Source organism: Pan paniscus, chromosome 9 (assembly GCF_029289425.2).
Source record: "Pan paniscus chromosome 9, NHGRI_mPanPan1-v2.0_pri, whole genome shotgun sequence".
Taxonomy (NCBI): Eukaryota; Metazoa; Chordata; class Mammalia; order Primates; family Hominidae; genus Pan; species Pan paniscus.
The window spans coordinates 12,627,153-12,643,256 of record NC_073258.2 but is presented as its reverse complement, the minus strand read 5'-3'; the positions used below and the strand labels follow the sequence as shown (position 1 = coordinate 12,643,256).

Below are 16,104 nucleotides of genomic sequence, written 5' to 3'. Positions count from 1 at the left end.
AGACTTTTATCCTCAGGAAATTTTGATTATCATCGGGAAATTATAATTGGACTTATGCCAATATTGATGAATTTTTTGGGGAAATATTTTCTGGAGGAACTCCTTAAGCAATATTTTAATATAACATAATTAATTTCCATTTTCTCCATTTTTGTTTTTATTCTACGGCAATTGTTTTTATTGAGAGTTTGTCAGTATATATCAGACTGTTAATTTAAAATGGTTGCATTTTGTAGTATATATCTGTAACTAAAAAAGGTAAGTTAATTAAATAAAAAATGGATATAAATACACTGGGTAACTGACATAGGATCCAAAAAATGCACATACTGAGCTGACTAAAGAAATTTAACAGGGATAAAACTTGAGTCTGAAAAAATCTTTTGTACAGGTACAGAACAGCACTAAACATGTTTTAAAAAGGGATTTACATGTTTCATTCAAAAGTAACTCCAGTAAATCAAGAGTCTTGTGGCCACCAAGAGACCTTAAATAACACCATTCTTCATTGTTAATAACATAATTGTGTAGAACAATAATAATTTTCTTCTCTACACTATGTTATTCAGACCAGCTCACTAATCTCAACTATTAGGTTCAGGTTGGAGTGCTGTTCTGAGAAACATGCACCTACTCATACTGGTATATATTTTACATGCACATTAACTTAAATTCTTCCTCACAAGAGCTCTAAGAGTTAGGTAATAGTATCTTCATTTTTTGTATGGGGGAAAATGAAGCACAGAGAGGTAATGTAATTTTCCCAGGATGGAATGGTGGAACTGGACTAGAGTATAGGTAACCTGGATCCTGAGTCCATATTCTTAACCCTGTTTCATACGTATATAAAACCTCCCATGATAGGTCACAATCAAAACGCAGATAAATGTTAATTTTTCAGCTCAAGCAGTCTTCCTGCCTTAGCCTCCCAAATTGCTGGGATTACAATAGCATGCCCCTATGCCTGACCAACATCCTGCTTTTAATTCCTTTGGAAATATACCCAGAAGTGGGATTGTTGGAACATATGATAGTTCTAGTTTTAATTTTTTGAGAAGCCTTCATACTCCATACCTCCATATTCCATATTTTCCATAGTAGGTACACCATTTGACATTGCCATCAACAATGCACAAGGGTTCCAGTTGAGTCTTGAGTAGCTGGGACTACAGGTTTGTACCACCATTCCCAGCTAATTTTTGTAGAGATGGGGTCTCAATATGTTGCCCAGGCTGGTCTCAAACTTCTGGCCTCCTCACTCCTGGGCCTCCTAAATCCCTGGGATTACAGGTGTGAGCCAGTGCACCTGGCTTTACTTTTTGCTTAAAATTTTCTGACTAAATCTCCTTTTTATAGACAGACATACTTTGGTTTATTGTTCTTTGCTTATTATTTATTATTTGTTCATTGTGCCTTACAGATATTATGGGTGGGTTTGTTTGTTTGTTTGTTTTAACAAATTGAAGATTTGTGGCAACCCAATGTTGAACAAGTCTGTCAGCTCCATTTTGCCAACAGCTTGGGCTCATTTTGTGTCTCTGTGTCGCATTTTGGTAATCTCACAAGTTTTCAAGCTTTTCCATTATATGTATTTTGGTGATATGTGATCAGTGATCTTTGATATTACTGTTTTGTTTTGGCATGCCACAGACTACACCCATGAAAGGTGGCAAATTTAATCCATAAATGATTTATGTATTCTGACTGCACCACTGACCAGCCATTCCATCATCTCTCTCCCTCTCCTCAGGCCTCTCTATTCCTTGAGGCACGCCAGTATTGAAATTAGGTTAGTTGATGACTTTACAATGGCCTTTAAGTGGTCAAGTGAAAGGAAGAGTTGCATGTCTCTCACTTCAAATCAAAATCTAGAAATGATTATGTTTAGTAAGGAAGACATGTCAAAGGCCAAGATAAGTCAAAAGCTGGGCCTCTTGTACCAAACAGCCAAGTTGTGAATGCAGATAATAAGAAAATGAGACAGCATTATTACTGATATGGAGTCTGAGTGGTTTGGATAGATGAAATTAGCCACAACATTTTCTTAAGACAAAGCCTAATCCTCAGCAGAAGGCCCTAACTCTCTTCAAATCTGTGTAGGCTGAGAAAGTTGCAAAAGAAGTTTGAAGCTGGAGGTTGGTTCATGAGGTTTAAGAAAAGAAGCTGTCTCTATAACATGAAAGTACAAGGTGAAGCAGCAAGTGCTTATGTAGAAGCTGCTGCAAGTTATGCAGAAGATCTAGCTAAGATGATGAGGGCAGCCACACTACAGTAACAGTGTAGACGAAACAGGCTGTATTGGAAGAAGATGCCATCTAGGATTTTCATAGCTGGAGAGCAGAAGTAAATGCTTGGCTTCAAAGAACAGGCTTACTGTCTTTTTAGCAGCTAATGTTGCTGGTGATTTCAAATTAAAGCTGTTTCTCATTTACCATTCTGAAAATTCCAGTGCCTTTAAGAATTATGCTAAATCTACTCTGTCTGTGCTCTGTAAATGGAACAACAATGCCTGGATGACAGCACATCTATTTATAGCATGGTTTACTGAATATTTTAAGCCCACTGTTGAGAACTACTGCTCATAAAAATATTCCTCTCAAAATATTACTGCTCATTGACAGTGCACCTGGTAACATAAGAGTTCTGATGGACATGTATAAGGAGATTAATGTTGTTTTCATGCCTGCTAACACAACATCTATTCTGCAGCCCATGGATCAAGAGTCATTTTGACTTTCAAGTTTTACTATTTAAGAAATATATTCCATAAGCCTATAGCTGCCATAGGTAGTGATTCCTGTGATTGAATCTGGGCAAAGTAAATTGAAAGCCTTGTGGAAATGATTCACCATTCTAGATGCCATTATAACTTCATAATTCATGGGAGGAGGTAAAAATATGAACCTATTAACCAGGAGCTTAGAAGAAGTTGATTCCAACCCTTATGGATGACCTTGAGGGGTTCAAGACTTTAGTGGGGAAAGGAACTGTAGATGTGGTGGAAATAGCAAAATAACTAGTGTTAGAAGTGGAGCCTGAAGATGTGACTGAATTGCTACAATCTCATGATAAAACCTTTAACAGATGAAGCTTTGCTTCTTATGGATAAGCAAAGAAAATGGTTTCTTGAAATGGAATCTACTTCTGGAGAAGATGCTGTGAATTTCATTGAAATGACAAAGGATTTAGGATGTTACATCAATTTAGTTGATAAAGCAGCAGCAGGGTTTGAGAGGAATGATTTCAATTTTTGAGAGAAGTTGTGCTGTGGGTAAAATAACATCAAACAGCATTGCATGCTATGGATAAATTTTTTGTGAAAGAAACTGTCAATCGATATGGCAAACTTCACTGTTGTCTTGTTTTCAATAATTGCCGCAGCCACCACCCTGATCAGTTAGCAGCCATCAGCATCGAAGCAAGACATTCTACCAGCAAAAAGATTACAACTTGCTAAAGCCTCAGATGATTGTTAGCATTTTTTAGCAATAAAGCATTTTTAAATTAAAGCATGTACATCTTTTAGGCGTAACGCTGTTGCACACTTAATAGACTACAGTATAGTGTAAACATAACTTTTACATGCACTGAGAAACCAAAAAATTTGTGTGACTCACATTATTGCAATATTCACTTTATTGCTGTGGACTGGAACCAAACCTGCAGTATCTCCCAAGTATGACTGTAATTGTTTCCAGATCCTCTACCAGTTGGAAAGAACTCAATCTATCTAAGTGCCTCTTACAGTAGTGTGGTCCCATTTAGGTTCTTTTCTTATAAGGGATACACACCAATTCTAGCTTCAGTAAAAGGAAGAAATATTGTCAGAATGCCTCAGACATTTGCTGACAGATGCTACAGTGCTGCCACAGTTTACTAGAGGTAGAATCTGGAAAAGAGTATTTTTTCAGGAAAAGTGAGATGAGGTTAAAGATTTGTAAATAAAGACGTTTATTGTAGTATTATTTATAATAGTGAGAAACTAGAAAATGTATGTTCAACAACATTTAAGGCCCTTTGTAAAATATTAAGTAATAAGCCAGTGTATAAAGTTAGGTTCAGTGTGGTATTCATTTTGTAGGAATATATATATATATATGTATATATTTGTGCAAGAAACCTAGGAATAAATGGATAGTCCAAAATGTTAATAATAATTGTCTCCAGGTGTGGGATTATGGGTGCTTTCTTCTTTATATTTTTATGTATTTAAAATCCTTTCTGCACTTAACATTACTTTTATAATTAGTAAAAGATAATATGATTGGGCTGGGTACGGTGGCTTACGCTATAATCCTAGCACTTTGGGAGACTGAGGCGGGTGGATTGCTTGAGTCCAGAAGTTCAAGACCAACTTGGGCAATGTGGCGAAACCTGGTCTCTACAAAAAATATGAAAATTAGCTGGTTGTGGTGGTCTGCACCTGCAGTCCCAGCTACTTAGAGGCTGAGGTAGGAGGATCGCTTGAGTCTGGGAGGTCAAGGCTGCAGTGAGCGATGATTGTGCCACTGTACTCCAGTCTGGGCAACAGAGTGAGACCCTGTCCAAAAAATAATTAATATGATAAATATTTCTTGAACATAAAATACATTAGTATGGCTTTCAGAACTGAAAAAACAATGTAGGAACATGATTAAACATGATTGAATAAGTACATTAATTTATCTCTTTAAAAAGAAGGGAGGAATAAACTTAAAACAATTTCAGTCAGTACCAATGAATTTATTAAAGTAAACATTTTACTCAGTATAGACTATATGCCAGGAATTCAGTATGCCAGGTGCTTGGGGAAACAAGTTGGTTACTGAAAGGAAGTAAGCTTGCTGTCATTTCTTCCAGAAAGTTTTGTATGGTCTTTCTATCATTGAGCTTACGATAACATAACTGAAATTATCAGTTTGTTTGTTTGTTTCCCCGAATTGATTATGAGTTCCTTTAGGATAGGGACTATGTCTTTTTCATTTGTGTACCTCCAACACCTAGCAATTTGTTTCATTAACCCTGCTTGGGATGTCGTAAATGATGATGCTTGAGGTGGATTTTGAAGAATGAGTGCCTATGATAAAAAGTTGGTTTACTCTTAACAAAATCCTTCATTCCCCTATAACAAGAGATAGATAAGTTACTGTACTGCAGCAATTATTCATTTTAATTGAGAATATTTTTATTTTGTCTTTTTCAAATGGATTTTGGTTTGACCTCGTTTCAGAATACAGTTCTGAGTTGGTCAGTAAAGTGAATGTCACTTTCCATTTATATTTTAAACATAAAAATTTGGCCGTAAATTGATTGCAGTTTAGGTGAGGGGCAAGGAAGAAGTTGCATTCATAGAGATGAGGTTGAGAAATCATAGTGGATGATTTTTACAGTATATTAACAAAGTGAATTCGTTGTGAAGACTTCCTCAAGTTAGGTATACAAAACAAATAATCAGAATATTGTTGCCTTCATTTCATATGAACTAGGACAACATGTAGAATATGCAAGGAACATGAAGATCTTAAAAAACTATAGCAAGAATTAATTTAGATTTAACATGTACCTTCCATCCCCAGTTTACTCACAAATTACATCCCCAGACTTCAATGGGAAGTTGATTCCTTCTTCGGTGTCACAGGATAATTTTATAACAACAGTGATAGAGATCTGTGGTCTTCAACCCAGGGAACGTTTGGCAACATCTGGGGACATTTTTCATTGTAACATCTTGCTGGTGGTAGAGGGTGCTACTGGAATCTAGGAATTGAGACTAGGAATACTGCTAAACATCCTACAATGCACAGGACAATCCCCATTCCCCCAAAGAAGTATCCATCTGCAAATGTCAGTAGTGCTGATGTTGGGAAACCCTGCCTAAACAATGGTCAAGTTCCCAGGCCAGCCTCAAAAACTTTAACCAGTAACAGTATTTATAGCCCATAACTGAAACTTAGTGCTAGCAGTGCCATTTCATTTGTTACTTAAAATTATTTCATCTCCATAGAAAAGTTCTTCTTAAATTTCAATTTGGGATTAATTTCCTTATTGGGGCACAAAGGGCAATTACTCCCATAACGTGGTAGAGACTCTAGATTTCAATGCTTCTGGCTAGTGTTTTTTAGCTTTTTTTTTTTTTTTTTTTTTAAATTGTAAACATATACAGTGTCAGGTGTTATTCCCAATGCCTGAAACATAATAATGCTTGATAAATGTGGAGTGATTGGTTATTGCCCTGTGAAAGTTGATCCATAAGAATTGGGTCATTCTTTTTTTTTTTTTTTTTCTGAGACTTAACCTCTACAAATTTATTGAAGATTTTGTCAAAATTGATCTTCACATACTCATGTTCAATTGGCAGTTTGTTGATGTCTCTTCCATCATAGTTAATTGTTTTTTTTTTTCTTTCTTTTTTTTTTTTTTTTTAATTGATCATTCTTGGGTGTTTCTCGCAGAGGGGGATCTGGCAGGGTCACAGGACAATAGTGGAGGGAAGGTCAGCAGATAAACAAGTGAACAAAGGTCTCTGGTTTTCCTAGGCAGAGGACCCTGCGGCCCTCCGCAGTGTTTGTGTCCCTGGGTACTTGAGATCAGGGAGTGGTGATGACTCTTAACGAGCATGCCGCCTTCAATCATCTGTTTAACAAAGCACATCTTGCACCACCCTTAATCCATTCAACCCTGAGTGGACACAGCACATGTTTCAGAGAGCACAGGGTTGGGGGTAAGGTCACCGATCAACATGATCCCAAGGCAGAAGAATTTTTCTTAGTACAGAACAAAATGAAAAGTCTCCCATGTCTACCTCTTTCTACACAGACACGGCAACCATGCGATTTCTCAATCTTTTCGCCACCTTTCCCTCTTCTTTCTATTCCACAAAACCGCCATTGTCATCATGGCCCATTCTCAATGAGCTGTTGGGTACACCTCCCAGACGGGGTGGTGGCCAGGCAGAGGGGCTCCTCACTTCCCAGTAGGGGCGGCCGGGCAGAGGCGCCCCTCACCTCCCGGATGGGGTGGCTGGCCGGGCGGGGGGCTGACCCCCCCACCTCCCTCCCGGATGGGGCGGCTGGCCGGGCGGGGGGCTGACCCCCCCACCTCCCTCCCGGACGGGGCGGCTGGCCGGGCAGAGGGGCTCCTCACTTCCCAGTAGGGGCGGCCGGCAGAGGCGCCCCTCACCTCCCGGATGGGGTGGCTGGCCGGGCGGGGGGCTGACCCCCCCACCTCCCTCCCGGATGGGGCGGCTGGCCGGGCGGGGGGCTGAGCCCCCCACCTCCCTCCCGGATGGGGCGCTGGCCTGGCGGGGGGCTGACCCCCACCTCCCTCCCGGACGGGGTGTTTGCCGGGCGGAGACGCTCCTCACTTCCCAGACAGGGTGGCTGCCGGGCGGAGGGGCTCCTCACTTCTCAGACGGGGCGGTTGCCAGGCGGAAGGTCTCCTCACTTCTCAGACGGGGCGGCCTGGCAGAGACGCTCTTCACCTCCCAGACGGGGTCGCAGCCTGGCCGAGGCGCTCCTCACATCCCAGACGGGGCGGCGGGGCTGAGGCGCTCCCCACATCTCAGACGATGGGCGGCCGGGCAGAGATGCTCCTCACTTCCTAGATGGGATGGCGGCCGGGAAGAGGCGCTCCTCACTTCCCAGGTGGGATGGCGGCTGGGCAGAGACGCTCCTCACTTTCCAGACAGGGCAGCCAGGCAGAGGGGCTCCTCACATCCCAGACGATGGGCGGCCAGGCAGAGACGCTCCTCACTTCCCAGACGGGGTGGCGGCCGGGCAGAGGCTACAATCTCCGCACTTTGGGGGGCCAAGGCAGGCGGCTGCCCAGCGCCCGCTTCATTCCCGCGTCGGCTGCGCAGCGCGGCTCAGCCGCCGCCGGGCCCGTCAGGCGTAGGTTCTGCTTCAGGCGGCAGTCGGCGTCCAGCGCCGCGGCGGCCGAGCCGGAGGAGGACGAGCCCGCGGCGGCGCAGCGCTCATGCTCCAAGGCGACGGGCTCGGTCCGCTTCCTCATCCCGCGGCCGACAGGGCCAGCCGCCGACGGCGCCCGCTGGCCTCCGCCGCCTGCGCCGCAGTGCCTTCATCAGTTTTATTTTAAGTTCGGTCTAAAGGCTTCTCAGTACCTCCTCTCTTATTTTTAACAAAGGAGAATAAAGACTCGTTTCTTTTTTTTTGCGACATAGTCTTGCTCTGTAGCCCAGGAAGGAGTGCAGTGGCCTGATCTTGGCTCACTGCAACCTTAGCCTCCTGGGATCAAGCGATTTGCCTGCCTCAGCTTCCCGAGTAGCTCGGACTACAGGCGCGCACCACCATACCTGGCTAATTTTTGTATTTTCAGTAGAGACGGGGTTTCACCATATTGGCCAGGCTGGTCTCAAACTCCTGACCTTGTGATCCACCCGCCTCGACCTCCCAAAGTGCTGGGATTACAGGCATGAGCCACCACGCCCAGCCAAAGCCTCTTCTTTCTAATTTATATTTTCTCCTACAATAGCCAGGTCTCTGGACATGTTCTTGAACTCCAGAACATCTGAATTTTGCACACGAGAGCAGAGGTGGTCCCGCGCGCAGCGTCCGAACAGCGCCCACCCCCAGCTGCCAGGGCCTGTTTTTTAGCTTTTCATATGCATCAGTCAGTCTTACAGAATAATGGCCAGGTGCAGTGGCTCACACCTGTAATCCCAGCACTTTGGGAGGCCAGGGCAGGTGGACCACTTGAGGTCAGGAGTTCAAGACCAGTCTGGCCAACATAGTGAAACCCCATCTCTACTAAAAATACAAAAATTAGCTGGGCGTGGTGGTGGGTGCCTGTAATCCCAGCTACTCGGGAGGCTGAGCCAGGAGAATCGCTTGAACTCGGGAAGCGGAGGTTTCAGTGAGCCAAGATCATACAACTGCACTCCAGCCTAGACAACAGAGCAAGACTCTGCCTCAAAAAAAAAAAAAAAAAAAAGGGGTTTATAGAATAGAGATTGCCTGTTATTTCAGTATAGTCATCCCTGGGTATTTGCAGGGGATTTGTTCCAGAACCCTCACGGATACTAAAATCCATGGATGCTCAAGTTCCTTATATAAAATGGTGTAGTATTTGCATATAACCTATGCATATTTTCCTATATACTCTAAATAATTTCTTGATTACTTATAATACCTAATACAATGAAAATGGTATGGAAATATTTGTTATACTGTATTTTTAAGATTTGCATATTTAAATTGTTGCATTGTTAATTTTATTGTTTTTTTCATCCCAAATATTTTCAATTCATGGTTGGGTATCTCCTGCAGATGCAAAACCCATGGATATGGAGGTCCTACTGCATAAGGCTTAGATGATGCATACTCACATGTTTTTTAAAACTTGAAAATGTTTAATCAGTTTATTAACTTATTTACCAAATATTCATTTAGAAATAAGTAAGAGTAGAATGAGTATTTGTAGTTTTTAGTGTCCTATAATGATTCACTTTGATTTTATTAACAGGATCAGGAGAAGGTCTGGGGAAAATAATCCAGAGATTTCCACAGAAGGACTGGGATGATACACCTTTTCCACAGGGAATTGAGTTGGTAAGTGGTTGTTGTATTATTGCATATTTATAATGTTACTTTTCTTTTTTGTCACATTGATTTTTACATTTATGTTACATTTGCTGTTAAATAATTTGATAATTTAATTGTAAGATATTACAGTACTAGAAATAATTATCTTCCCTCCTAGTCCCTCAAGTACGGTCATCTTTGAATATATTAATTCTAGAATGCCTATTTTGCTCTTCTTTTTCTCATTTAAATTTCTAATATTAAAGATGAAATTGAGGGCCAGGCACAGTGGCTCATGCCTATAATCCCAGCACTTTGGGAGGCCAAGGCGGGCGGATTACGAGGTAAGGAGATTGAGACCATCCTGGTAACACGGTGAAACCCTGTCTCTACTAAAAATACAAAAATTAGCCGGGCGTGGTGGCGGGCGTCTGTAGTCCCAGCTACTCAGGAGGCTGAGGCAGGAGAATGGCATGAACCCGGGAGGCGGAGCTTGCAGTGAGCCAAGATCATGCCACTGCGCTCTAGCCTGGGCGACAGAGCAAGACTCCCTCTCAAAAAAAAAAAAAAAAAAAAAAGATGAAATTGATGATTTTCATATACTCAAAAGCAGAAAAATTCCACTGCTTCTTTAGTAAAAGTCATAGCCTAGTAACTTCAGGGATACACATATGTTTTTTTTTTCCTGAAAATGTCCAGGTTATTGTCTTAGTAAAAACAAAACAAAAAACACAGATAAATAAAAAACCAAAAGTTCATTTAATGTTGACCAGTCATGGCTTGAATTTGATCTTAAAATCACAAATTAGATTTCTTTTGTTTTTAGCTACAAGGTCTGAAGGTTATTTTATAATAGTGCAGTTCAACTCCTTTTGTTGTTGTTGTTACCCGTTTTAAAGGAATTTATTGGTTGAACATAATTTATGCTACCCAAGATATTCTATCTGGTGGTGGATCCATGGTGGTAAACTGAGGGACTAGAAAGGTGATTACTAAAGTACTTTGTAATATGTCTATGAAGTTTGGTTCTCCAGATTTACTGGGGGGGTGTGTGTGTACTTATTTATATTGTGTTTATGGATATGCACACACATAAACACATAGAAGCAGCATCTTCAAAGCAGTCCTGTTGAGAGGACATTTGGTATAACATGATACTTAAGAGTGCAGGCTCTGGAGCAGAGTGCCTAGGTTAAAATCTCAGCTGCGTGGTATGACTTTTGACAAGTTGCTCAACTACTTTGAGCCAGCAGAATACTTATCTATAAAATGAGGATAATGATTATATTAATCTCATAGGTTGTTGTAAAGATAAAGTGGAAAAAATACACATAAAATGATTAGAACAATGTCTTCCATAAATGAGTTGTCCCGTTGTTTAATTAGTATTGTTGCTGTTTGTTCAACATATCTCAGCACCTTACCCACAGGAACAATTGTTCATTCTCTTGTTGGCATGGATCAGAAATATCTATTAGATATTTTCTATTGAAAATTGTAAATTTTCTCATCGTAGCTAATAACTGTCCAGTTTTGCTTCACTGAAAATTAAAGATACATTGCTAAGTGCTTAGTTTTGATTGTTATAACTCAGCCATGTAAAGAAAGCTGAGGGTTCTATAGGCCTACAGAGGGGGTAAATCTTGAATTTTGGCATTAAAAATGGGGAAGGAATGGGAGGATCCAAGGAAAATGGCTTTTTGGAAAGCCCTTTGCATTCCTTTCTCTTTTTCCCCATATGCCTGCAAATACCAGTAATTGGCCTTACAGTGTGAATAAGCAGGCATTTGTTCTATAAAAGCTTTTAAACCCTGTTTCAATGTCCCTTTTAGTGTGACTGAGGGGAAATTTTTGGTGCTAGGGACCTGTTAGAACTTTTTGTGGGTTCCTACCTCCATTCACATCAAAGTATGGAGAGATATAAACTATACCAATTTAACAGTATGAGCAGTGACTCACCTTCATAAGTTTCAAGAACCAACAGACATCATAGAGGGAGAGGGAAATCATGGATTGGCATAGCTATTTAGCTAGGACAGAGAAAGGATAGTGTTGTTTTGAAAACCAAGAGAATAGATACCTATGATACCTCTCTTATTTCTCCAGTAGCAAGGGAGAGAAACATACTGATTTTACTACTTAGTAAATGGATATTTTCTCTTTGTATGACAGACACTGCCATGTTCAAGTGCTATAAATGTTTCTCCAATAAGTGGAGTCATGTGCTGTTAGAATAGTGAAATGGAGGTGCTTAAGAGTTAGACAGAACTTTTCCTCCCTAAGATTTTCCTAGATGACTTCTTGTCATATTCTTAGCATAGCATTTCAAGATTTGTTGGGCTAGATTAATATTTAAAGAGTAATCTGTTGGATTACATCAGAAATTTTCTTTTTCCTTTTCCTTTTTCCATAATGGATCGCAATTTCAATTCTTTAATGTCTATGGTGTTGTCAAGTACAAAATAAATTTATCTTACATCTATCAAAGTCCATTTTAAAAACAGAATAAATCACTATTAATTTTTTATTGTCTAGTCTTTATTGCCTTATTTTTGCATATCTTTGGAGAGTGTGAATATTCTGTATATGAACAACAATAGCTTGAATAATTGTGATGCCTTATGTGATCTTGAGTAACCCTGCGGCTTCAAGACCAAAGATAGACATAATAAAATTTTAGTCTAATTGAAGGTGATCTGGCTTAATCCTTAAGTGGTTTGTTGTTGCCAGTGTAGTCGTGACCCTTTTCTGATGATTTATGGGAAAAATTCTTACCCCTTCCACAATGGTGGAACAACATTAGCATGTAACATTCATGTTAATATCTAGCAGTTGTATAGGATTAATAGATTGTGATGAACTCACGTACATAATGGTGGTAGTATGTTAATTCACAAATAAGTAAACAGAGGCTTAGGAAATTTAAGTAACTTTACTGAGATCTAACAGCAAGGATACAGCAGAGCTAGGATTCAAACCCTGATCTTTTGACTCTTAGTGTCAGCCAAGATCTGAGAGATTTCTAGGAGTGACACTTTTAGCTGTGGTTAGCATTTTAGTGTAAATGGTTAGTCTTTTAGTGTAAATGTAGAATTCTGTGATTTGGAAGAACTAAGGTTGAGAAATGTTAAGAGAAGGCTGTGTTATTGAATAGGGACCAACTTTATTATTTATTTTATCTGAGAACACACATGGGCTCAGAATATAATATTATATTCAAATTATTTTCTACTGCCACTTCTCCTTCCCAGGGAACACATAATTGATGTATTTAAGTTCTAAATGAAAAATAGATATGTGTTCAGCCTTACAACTGGTAGAAAAGGATTTTAGGCATTCATTCACTAATCAAATTCCAAATTTAATTTAGAGGATGTTGAATTTCTTTTTCCATTTTTACATAAAGAAATTGCCTTCTGTTTTTCTATTGAAAAATGGTAAACTTTAATTTGGATGGATTTTAAAAATAAAAATATGAAAGTAAGCTAAACCAAACATAATGACTACTTTTCCAATTCTGGGATATTTTTATCTTTCTCTTGTGCTTTTTAGGCATACATGAAAACCACAGACAGTCATATAAATAAAGTTGCAGTTAATTTTAGTGACAGCATTTCAAAGAAAATTGTTTTTCAGAGGCATTCTATGGTTAATCTATTCCTGATTATAGGAACAATATTTTTATTGGCTAGATCAGAGACATCTAAACAGCTTAAAGAATTAAAGCAAAATTGTATTGTTTTGACCCTAGCTCCTTTTTTTTTTTTTTTTTTTTAGACGGAGTTTCACTCTTGTTGCCCAGGCTGGAGTGCAGTGGCGCAATCTTGGCTTACTGCAGCCTCTGCCTCCCAGGTTCAAGCAGTTCTCCTGCCTCAGCCTCCCAAGTAGCTGGGATTACAGGCATATGCCACCACACCTGGCTAATTTTGTATTTTTAGTAGAGACAGGGTTTCACCATGTTGGTCAGGCTGGTCTCGAACTCCTGACCTCGGGTGATCCCCCTGCCTTGGCCTCCCAAAGTGCTGGGATTACAGATGTGAGCCACCACACCCAGCCGACCTTAGCTCCTTTTTAAGATGCCGTGTTTTAGGAGTGAATTTTTTTATATCATTATTCAGAAAATATGCCACAATCTCAATAGGGCATGCCCGTACTAAGGTTTTTGTTAGAGGTACCTGATTTTTTTTAGAAGACTAAAGTACTGTAGTAAATAAATTTTGTGGCTTGAAAAAGAGAAGCATTCAGTTAGAATTTCTAACTTTAATGTTCTTATGAAATTAGTTCTGTTATTTAAATTATACACTAGCAATTTGACTACCTGCCCTATGAATTCAGTCTTCTGTAAATGTAGATTGAGGAGAAGAGAGGAAAAAGAGCTTGTATTCCACATTGTGCAGGTGTAACATAGGAAAAGTAGCTTTAATATGGGATGTTATTTGAGGGCAGAGAGGTAAATATAAGTACCATATAATGCTTTAATTCTTTAAGCTGTTTAGAATGCAATACATACAATAAATGGGTAGCAATCATCCATCTGACATAGATGTAAATACTGTTTGGTTAGAAGAGACTTTTCTCTTCCTTTTTGTAGAAGAATATGCTTGAAAGGAGAATGAGATGACAGAATCAGGGTTCACAAACATTTTAAAAGGCAGGAGTTATGGGATGTTTAAGAAAATGAAATATAATAGGTAAAAATTTAAGTTCTTGCATGTGAGTATATAAAGCTAGATTTATAAGTAATTATTTAGAATAAAGATAGGCAGATACTATCCAGCTAGAGAGGTTTGAGAAATAGAATAAGACAGATTTTAAAAAGTTTATAAAAGGTATGTATGGTAGATACTGTAGATGGAATCTAAAGCCTCTGTCCTGAGGTAAGGTGCGAGGTAAAATACACAGTTTTAAAGATGGTCCAAAGCTTGGTATAAACGGTGTGTGGAAGGACTCTTGATTTGGCATAGAGTTGAGGCTGAAAACTTAAGAATACTGCTATGAAGTATGAAGACATGGCTTTTAAAACATACTAAGAACTATAAAAAGGATTTTAAAAGTTATGTTCACAACAAAGCAAGTGGATATAACTGGGGTTTAAGCTAGAAAATGGTGGTTTGAGCCCATATTTTTGGTACCCACTCCCAGACTGTTGTCTCTTTGAAGTAATAAAACCACAGGGCAGGGAACCTCATGAAGTCTGGAAGGTGCATGTGAGGTAGTAGATTATTTTATCATCTCTGAGGAAGAGATTAGTTAATCTTGGTGTTATGATTCTAATACACTCCTCCATACTCACTACAATGGTTTGTTTATCCTGTACTAGAACTAGTGTCTCTCAATTCTGCTTATTTTGTCAGTGCATCGATACCCTCAGTTATGCTAGAAAATCTTTCCCCTACAGTCACATACTTCACTTCTGCTCTCAGAACCACTTTAGACAAAGTTTTCTTGTCATGCTAGGGTCCTGCTCTACCTGATGCTTTAAGACCAAAGAGAACTTCCTGAGGAAGATGTAGAGCTACATAGGCCTGACCCACTACATCTGTGTATTGTTTGCGGACAGCCTGGGCTTCATTACATGGTATCATACTACTACTCATCTCTCATGTGCTTGTCTGTCATATCACCCTTATGGCTTATCCTGTACTTCTTAAGTTCCAGTTCCTTTTTGCTACTATTCTATTTCTATTCATCCCATTTCCATTGTATCTATAATTTTAGCAAAAAAAAATTTCTTGACTTTATGTTTTAGCTACTATCCTATTTCTTCTTTATTATATAATGTTTTCAGTGAGTCTTCATTTGCTGTCCCAATTTCTCTAAGAGACTAATGTGGTCCAGTAGAAAGAATACGGGATTTGAAATTTAAAAGCCTTGAGCAAAGTTAATTTACTCTCTCTGATAATAATAATTTTCCTACAGGGATGTTATTAGATGATCATCTGTTAATATTTTAATATTTGTAATGTTACAATTTCTTGTTATTTACTCTCTTTCATACCTCTATCTCATGCACATTGCAGGGATTTATTCTGAAGTATAGTTTATGTCCTGTCTGTTCTGAAATCACAAAGTTGAAGTTAATTTTTTCTGAATTGGTTAAGTTAATGCTAGCTTTTGTAATAGATATACCTGGAAATCTTAGTAACTTAACATAATAGAAGTTTTTTTTTCCCTTATTTACATAAAGGCTAATTAGTGGCAGTAGGGTAGATGGGAGTGGGGTTTGCCATTTTCAAAATGTGGTCTTGTAACCAAAAAGCAAGTTAGATGCCCACTGAATGTAGAGTTCAATTAACAAGAGTGATGTCTGATTAAAAAAAAAAAAGTGAGTTTATTCCAAAGCTCACTTGGGGGAAGAGGCACAAAGCATTCTTTTTTTAGATGTCCCACTTCACCTTTGGAGCAGAAAGCAGGCATTTTTATAAGGCAGGGGAGGAGATGAGCGAAGGCAGGGGTCCTCCTGCTACCAGGCAGTTATCTACTAGGCAGTTGGGTTGGCACCTTCCTGGGAAAAGTTGTAAAAGGTGCCAAGTGGACATGCTTTCAGCAAGCCCTCCTAGTAGGTGTAAGTTCTGAGGCAGGTGGA

General features: G+C 39.5%; 1 protein-coding gene across 3 annotated transcripts in view; it reads left to right on the top strand.

Moving 5' to 3' along the window:
- The window catches only part of SBF2 (SET binding factor 2), a 528,888-nt gene that overhangs the window by 102,454 nt on the left and 410,330 nt on the right, over nt 1-16,104 (top strand). For all 3 annotated transcript variants that reach the window (XM_063608381.1, XM_003818147.6, XM_055094099.3), the window contains exon 2: nt 9,460-9,545. In XM_063608381.1, coding sequence (XP_063464451.1) covers nt 9,460-9,545 — 86 coding nt within the window. The remainder of the gene's footprint in view (nt 1-9,459; nt 9,546-16,104) is intronic.